This window comes from Microtus ochrogaster, chromosome 1 (assembly GCF_000317375.1).
Source record: "Microtus ochrogaster isolate Prairie Vole_2 chromosome 1, MicOch1.0, whole genome shotgun sequence".
NCBI classification, from domain to species: Eukaryota; Metazoa; Chordata; class Mammalia; order Rodentia; family Cricetidae; genus Microtus; species Microtus ochrogaster.
Window position 1 is genome coordinate 61,479,326 of NC_022009.1, and position 8,590 is coordinate 61,487,915.

The window sequence follows — 8,590 nt, forward strand, 5'->3', positions numbered from 1 at the left end:
GCTCTGTAGACCAGGCTGGTCTCGAACTCACAGAGATCAGCCTGCCTCTGCCTCCCGAGTGCTGGGATTAAAGGCGTGCGCCACCACCGCCCTGCTGCTGCTGCCTCTTGAATGCTGGGACTGCAGGTGTGCGCTGCTGGGCCTGGCTGATGTTAACTTTTTTACAGAGATCCGCCTGCCCCTGACTCCCAAGTGCTGGGATTAAAGGTGTGCACCACCACCACCCAGGGGGTCAATTTCCAAAGTCTTTTTTTGTTACCATAGTGGCTTTAGGAATATAAACAGGATTTGCACTATGTGTGCAGTACCCATGCAGGCCAGAAGAGGGCATCACAGTCCCTCCCTCCCTGAAAATGGTGTTAAAGATGGTGGTGAGCCACAGTGTGGGTGCTGGGCATTAACCTGTGTCCTCTAGAAGAGCAGCCAGCGCTCTCAACCACGAGGCCATTTCTCCGGCTCCCCACAGTGGCTTCCGGAACACATGTGAAGTTGCTCAGGACTAGGTACATTACCTCATAGGAGATAGCTCAGACTGCTGCCAGTGTTTTCGTCCTATGTAAGAATCCTCAGAGGTCTGGGTGAAGGATGATCTCAAATGCCACAGTATCTGCAGTGTCCTGGGGGCTTGAAATCATCCCTATGTTGCTGTACCCAACACTGGGTAAATCTTAAGTAAGAAAGTATTCAGAATAGGCTGTTTTTCAGATATTGTGAGTCTGCTCTTGGTTGAATCCTTTTCTATGAACCAGTGTTGTGACTGTGACTTCATCAGCTTCACAGAAGAGTGTGAGAGTAAGGTTAAGACATGCAGGGCTGGAGAGATGGCCGAGAGCACTGGCTGCTCTTCAGAGGACCCAGGTTCCATTCCCAGCACCCACGTGGCAGCTCACAACTGTCTGTAACTCCTGTTCGAGGGCATCCAACACCCTCCCAGACACATACATGCAGGCAAAACGGCAATGCACATAATACAAATAAATTTTAAAAAGAGCTAAGACAGAACAGCAACATTTCTATATATTACCTATGTTTTCAGTCAGAAAAGTAAAAGATGTTGTTATTTTAACTTTTCAGTCATGGCTCTACAGCTAAAACCCACACTAGAATTCAAACCTGCTTATGTGTACAATATTGCCGTTATTTACATTTCTACAACACCCTTGTCAGTGGTGAGGTTTGTGAAGGCCACGTGAGTGGTGGGGTGGCAAATCATGGCCTGCTGACTGATGGTTATTATCAGCCACGAGGTAAATGTGATCTTAAAACGGTTTGTCTTGTTTTCAAACACTGAATTGGGAGCGGTGGACGGCGCATGTACCATGGCACACGTATGGGACTGGCAGGGGTGGGCAGTGCGCGGATGGCACGTGTACAGAGGTTCAGTTTCTAAGGAAGTGGTGGTTTCCTCCAGCTGGGTGTGGTGGCCTACACTGTTAATCCCTTAGGGCAGCCAGTGAAATCCTGTCTAAAAGAAAAAGAGGAGCTAGTTTTCTCCTGCCACGAAGGTCCTGGAAATCCATTCGGGTCACCAGGCTTGGTGAGCGCCTTCACTCACTGGCCCCAGGTTTCAGATGGTAGAAAAAGTAGTACTTTATTATTACCTGTCTTCAAGATCTCTGACTTAGGCTGGCCTCAAACTCAGTGTAGCCAAGAACAATGTTGAACTGACTCCCCTCCTCCGTCTCCCCAGTGTTGGGGTTACAGGCATGCGCCACTGTGCCTGTTTCATGGAGTTCCAGGGCTCAGACCCTGTATGCTAGACAAACATCCCAGTCATGCACGCACGGCTGCCGTGGGTCTATCTGAGGGGCCTTACTGGATCGGTTTTCCGAGTGTCACTGCGGGCACTCAGCTGAAGGGAGGCGGTGGTTGCACAACAGTTACTGACAGTCGGTGCACAGCTCGCTTTGAGTCGGGCGATCAGACATACCGGGGTCTCCAAGTACAGTTAAGCTCGGCAGTGTATTTTCCTATGGTATCTACTTAATATTTTTTTTAAACTTCAATATTCTCTAAAGGTATAAAATCTGTGCCGAGATAAAATTCATCTGCTATTTTAGTGTGACCCAGAAGTTAATTCTGTCCGCTCCCTAGCTGCTCTGTGGCGCACCAGTTTCTGCAGTCCCCTCCGTATGTTGCTGATTAGGGGCCAACCAACTAGGGCAGTGTTTCCCTGCTGCTGCGGCTCAGCAAGACGTCGAAGGGCTTTGATCTAGGTGGGGCTTTCCCTAGATCCCGACGACTCCATGCCTACTTTGTGCGTGGTTCCCCGGGCCAGAAGCCTTCCCTGTGCCTTTCCAAATGAGCGCAGAACAACTGTTTTGCTTCGGAATCTAATAGGACTAGTGTTCTGGTCTTTGCAGAGTTTTCAGAAAGGGGCCACCTCCTCTCTGCAGCCTTACATAGCTGCACGGAGCACTGAGACGGGGGAAGAACGCTTGAGTACTGCACTGGTCCACGCATGTCTGCTTCCTCCGTTGCATACCACCCTCCACACCGGGGTGCACAAAGATGCTCCAGATAAACCAGCTCGATTTCTGTTGTCTGAGTGGAGACAGCATTTAAAAGGCTTTTTTTCCGGCGGGGGTGGGGGGAGGCAGGGTTTTCTGTAGTGGCTCGGTTGACTTCTGAGACATTGAAGGTGGAGTTAGACGGGACTTGTGTCCTCTTCAGCAGCACGTGCAGTAAAACTGGAGCGACACAGAGATGACAGCGGGCTCTGCAAGCATGACACAAACATGCGGAAAGTTTTCCGTATTTTTAACAAATACCCAATTTTAAAAGCAAAATTTTTGAATAAGAGGAAGGAAGGTGCTTATTTCGCATCAACCTGAGGAGATTGTTTTGGTTTTATTTCTTGGAACTAAAGTAAATTTTATTAATGAGTTTTGTACCCAGGTACTTCTGTACCATACCCAGATGTGTAACATGGAACCCCAGATCTTGGGAGGGGGAGGCAAGAGGATTTGGAGTTCAAGGTCATCCTCAGCTACAGAAGATTTTGGGGCCATTCCTGGCTACACTGAAACCCTGTCTAAACCAAAAATAATAATAAAATATGGCATAATAGTAGCTGTCATAGCTCTTGTAATGCTGATCCATTGCATTGTTTCATGGTAGCATCATAAAGTTAATGACAGGATGCCATCACAGTTGCTAAATATCCCGAAAAAAAATATCAAAAACTTCCAGGAACTGGCAAATAAAACTGAATTTCCCAGGTGCGTGTGGAATGAACTGTTGTTTTTTTGGTTTTTATTTTCATTTAGAATTTTGCTCCACAGCTCAGGTAGGCTCAGAACTCACAGGTCTGTGAGTATATTCCAAGCTGGAGGTCCTGTGCATAACCCAGCATAAAGTAAAATAATTAAAAAAAATAGGGCTGGAGAGAAGGCTTGTACAAGCTTGAGAACCTTAGTTCAGGACTTCAGAACTCAAGCAAAAAGTCGGCCAGTGCATGCTGACCAGACAGTCTGGCTAATCAGGGAGCTCCCGGGTCCAGTCAAAGACCCTGCTTCAAAAAATAAAAGAAAGGTAGGGAGTGCAAGATAGATATGATCAAATATATTATTGTATACATACGTGAGGTTCTCAATTAGAACTATAAACCCAGGAGAAACAACTGAGGGAGATACCAAGGTTGACCTCTGATCTCTACACAAACATGTCCCCCCCCCCCCCACACACACACACAGAAGGGGGAGGGGTGCCCAGGGCCGTGTAGCACAGTGATGAGAGTGCTTGAGGCTGTGAGGAAAGAGACAGCAAGCAGAGCCGTTACTCAGAAGTCAGGCAGGCCAGGCAGTTTGACATTTATTGGCTAAAGGACAGCTGCCATCCATTCTCCCACCACGGCCCCGCTGCTCCCGCTGAAGGAAAAGCATGCGTACAGTTGCCACTTGAAACCTTGGCTCTCTGTTTAGAGAAAAGGTTTCTTTGTACACAGAATTGTTTTCTCCTGAGGAATCATGGGGAACAGCCACCGACAGTTCTCGGAAGGCTGCATGGTTCACGACGTCTTTGGCTTGCCTGCCATTCCGGCCTTGCCTGGCATTTGTCCTCAGCTGTCCGACATCTTGTCAAGGATCAGGAGAGGGGCAAGGATTCTCGCTCTGTTCGTTTCCACAATGCAACCGTTCAGCAGCATCTCATCCAAAATGATGTGGACTTTATCCAAATTAAACATTATCTAGGTTATATTAAGGAAATTAGTTTGAGAATTTAGCAAACCTAAATAGTAACATGGCTTAGCCTGGCATTTTCCTGGTAAATAGGCCCAAACATGAGTTTTGATTTTAAACCCTTAGTAGAGATTACCTTCACATATATGTACACACCTAGATTCATCTTGGCTAAAGCAAGTTCAATAAACAGATATTGAAATGAAACAGCTCCTTCAATTATGTTTGTCTATGTATGTATATGTGTGTATGTATGTATGTATGTGTGTGTTTATGTATGTGTGTAGGATTTGTGCTCCGGATGGAACTCAGGGCCTCGCACACAAAGCGGTACTCCAGCACTTAACACCCCTCCAGAACAGCACATTTTGTTAACCAGAGTGGGCTAGAATCTAAATGCCAGAGCACACAGCAAATAACATTTCAGCAAGACAATGGCTTGACCTGAGTAACACACGGAGCCTGCTGAAGGCTCACTGCGCTCAGGGCACTGTGATGAACACACTCATCTATTACCACAGGCTTCTCTGCAATCCCCAGTTACTCAGAAGCACATGGGAAAAGCTGGAGCTGGGCTGCTGCACACCGACCGCTCTGGTCTCCAGGCTTCTTGTGAGCCCAAGGCTCCAGGTCAACATGGTCTCTCAGCCCCCGGGGCGCTACCTACCCACAAGCACCCTTCTTGGCCTGCACCTCAGCTGTCTTCTTTGCCAGGCAGAAGAAAAACAGCAGAGGAGACAGGAATAAGGAGTGGAGGCATGCTAACTAAACTCGCCCACGGATGAAAGTTCCGAGTTTCACACATGGAGAGTTCCAGCCCTTGAATTATGAAGGCTCTACTTGGTGGAACACTTTCTGGAAAATCAGTCTCTGTGGGGGAAGAAGAGGGCACTGGGCACTCAGAAACCAGAAAGAGCCATACTCTCCGAGAACCCATTCATCTGGGTGGCTAACTGGAGCAAGATGGCTGCAACGCTTGAACGTTTCTTAATTTTACATTCGAAACCTGAGATTCTGGTTTTAAAGAGCTGGTTTGACAAGGCTCATAGGTGTGGATGGGTCCATTCTATCTTTTTTGTTTGTTTGTTTTTGTTTTTTCGAGACAGGGTTTCTCTGTGGTTTTGGAGCCTGTCCTGGAACTGGCTCTTGTAGACCAGGCTGGTCGGGTCCATTCTATCTTGACTGAAGGTTAGAGAGTTAGAATTTCTGTTCCTTCAAGGTTATTATCAACAGGTGTGGCTAATATCCAGACCTGGCATTTCAGGTATTGAGAAATAGTTTTGTTTCTACCTCAAACAACAGTCTAAGGGTCCAACTAGGTTCCTGCTCCCTTAGGAAGACAGCTATGGATTCCACCCAGGGGGTGGTTAGCCTGCAGAATGGTCTTGTTCTGACAATAGACAGTTTAACTAAGTATGTAGCCTGAAATCCTTCAACTGGTCTGTTCATTCCTTGTATCATCTGAGCTTAGTCTTTTTTTTTTAATTGTTGTTATTTGTTTGTTTTAAATCTTACTCCTACTTTTTGGGGTGGGGTATTTAAGCAAATGGAAATTAAGCACGGGTGACTTCAGTTCACTGGAACTCCCTCTCTGCACTACCCTACGCTTCTGATTTATTATTGTCACTCGGTCTTCATTCTCCTTACTTACTTTTCCGGTCCTCGTGCCCCTGCCCTGACAAGTGGCATCCTTGTGGAAGCTGGTCTCTGACACTGGCTGAAAAGAAACAGCTGATTCAAATACAAACTTCATTCAACAAATGGGTAATTGATTAAATGTACCGGTGAGTTTGTAATTATGAATCTTTACAAAACAAATCATAACCTGATTTTTTTCAATTCCTGATGGCCAAAGTCTCTCTGTTGTGTTTGTTCAGTGAAGTCTGTCTACAGAGAATGACTTTCCAGTTCCATCAGACTCCTAACATCTCATTAAGTTCTCTGCAAATAGCTTGCTAGCAGGAGCCGATGGGAACTGTCCTTAAGTGACCCAGAAAAAAAAAAAGCTTTGCTCTGATATACCTATTAATAATGTCTTCCAATTATATAGATGATTGCTTTGTCCCGGGCCAAAGTAGGACTGGAAGGAATGTTAGGCTCAACCCTGCTCATCAGAACCAGTAGCCGGAGTTTACGAGCCCAGACAAAGTGGCAACACAGTCAGGCAAAAGCAAGAGCTGAGGGGCTGGGGATGCAGCTCAGTTGCCAGAGATGGCCTAGCAGCACGAGGTCCTGTGCTTGATTTCCAGCACCCCAGGTGGTGCTGGAACCAGCACCCACCCAGGTGGAGGAACCCAGGTGGAGGAACGCCCACCTGTGATCTCAGCTCTCGGCAGGTGAGAACAGGAGGATCAGGAGGCCAAGGTCATTTTTTCCTTCACGGCAATCAGAGGTTTGCCTGGGATACACAACAGCCTGTCTCAAAAAATAAAGAGATTGAAGCCGGGTGGTGGTGGCGCACGCCTTTAATCCCAGCACTCGGGAGGCAGAGGCAGGCGGATCTCTGTGAGTTCGAGACCAGCCTGGTCTACAGAGCTAGTGCCAGGACAGGCTCCAAAGCCACAGAGAAACCCAAACAAACAAAAATAAAGAGATTGAGCAGCACAGAGAGCGGATGGAAAAGACCCCCGAGCCACTGGGAGGTACTGAGGGCAGTGGAGGCCTAGCTACGGATCCTATTTGACATACGAGGAAACTTAATTTTCTCTCTTTAATTGGCTCTCTGTCCCATCTTCAGCAAATAAATGACCATTTTTCGGGTGTCCCCTGGAGCCTGACTGTTTTGAAATTCGAATTGGGATTTACTGCTGAATCATATCAACCACTGGCACCACCACATTGCAAGCCTGACTTCCCCCAGCTCTGGAAACACGAGTTAGTCAGTGAGGTCATTCTGTACCCTGATGATCACCCAGCTGTTCATGAGCAAACCACAGACCAGATCCCAATGCAAAGCAAAGGCCTGAAAGCTGATGCTCCCCTAAATCACATGATTCCTTTAAAATAAAAATCCAGCTGTCCAGATCTTGATTTGGTTTATGAGCAACTTGTATACATGGGTGGAGCCAAGATCAGTGGCATCTGGGCCGTATGCCAGGGACCAAAAAAATATCGTATCTGCCAAGCCTCAAGGCACTAGACACAGGCAAGTACTTTAGCTCTGTCTGAACAGGAGGAAGCAGGAAGAAATTGGACTGCAGTCCATTAATTCTAGTGACCTGGGAGAGAACTTCCTTCAGACGGGGTTGAACATGACTAACCCCCAAAACTACAAACACCTTCTCAAGGAGCACATTGACTAAACCCCATGTTTCCCAACTGAACCCCAAGAACCTTGTGGGATGTCTACGGAAGGCAGGTTGGGCTGGGGCGTCAGAGGTGTCCTACACAAGAATGCTCATCTCTGCCTCCTAAATCATGTTTCTCACAGGATGTTTTCGTTTATTGTCCTCGACACGGGATCTTAGGTGGTCTGCCTGCCTTGACCTTGTTATGAAGCTGAAGATGGCCATGAACACCTGCTCCACCTACCTCCACCTTCTTCCCAGTGCTGGAATACAGGTGGGAACCCTACATGGTTGTACCCAGCCCTATGTGGTCTTTTAATACCAATGTGATGGGTTAATTGTCCTTTAATAAGTGAGAGAACAGAGCAGACACAAAATTGGCTAACTGTAGTGAACCAAAGAGATGGCTCAGCAGTTACCAACACACACATGGCAGTTCACAACCATCTCTAACTCCAGTTTCAGGAGATCTGACACCCTCGTCTGAATTCCTTGGGCACTAGTCACGCGTGAGACACACAGGCATACATACAGACAAAACACCGATACACATAAAATAAGTCTAAAAATAAACTGGTTTAAGTAGAAATGTCTGGGTCTGTCTTGCTCACTCCCTTTGCTGGGACTGAACCCAGAGTCTTGGGAAGGCCAGACTGGGGATGTCCAGTGAACCGCAGGAGGACAAGTGACCCCTAACTCCTTTTGCTTCTCATAACTTGCTGTTACGGTTTTTGAGTATTGAAGGAGTAGGGCAAGGCAGAGAACACACTTAAAGAGTTGGATGTGGGGACTCACATGGTAATCCGGGCACCACTGCACCAAGGGGTTTTACATATTGGAAAAGGGGTTTCAACAAGCCAGAATTCCTGAGCTGCTTTCCCCTGCTTGGAGCATTTCTGTTTAAATCCCATCTGTCTGGTACTGTGCATCTCAGCTGGAAGTGAAACAGCAGTGTGTGCTGGAGAGGAATGTAAGTGATCCAAGCTGGCTTTGCAGGGGCTTCTTGAGAACTTCCTGACCAGAACGAATTCCTTCCTTCCTTCCTTCCTTCCTTCCTTCCTTCCTTCCTTCCTTCCTTCCTTCCTTCCTTCCTTCCCTCCCTCTTTCTCCTTCCCTCCTTCC

At 47.2% G+C, this 8,590-nt stretch overlaps 1 protein-coding gene across 1 annotated transcript in view; it reads right to left on the reverse strand.

Moving 5' to 3' along the window:
• Positions 1-3,781: 3,781 nt before the first annotated feature.
• Positions 3,782-8,590, reverse strand: part of Ap4s1 (adaptor related protein complex 4 subunit sigma 1) — a 51,052-nt gene continuing 46,243 nt past the window's right edge. The window contains exon 6 of the mRNA XM_005343746.2: positions 3,782-4,189. Coding sequence (XP_005343803.1) covers positions 4,061-4,189 — 129 coding nt within the window. The 3' untranslated portion in view covers positions 3,782-4,060. The remainder of the gene's footprint in view (positions 4,190-8,590) is intronic.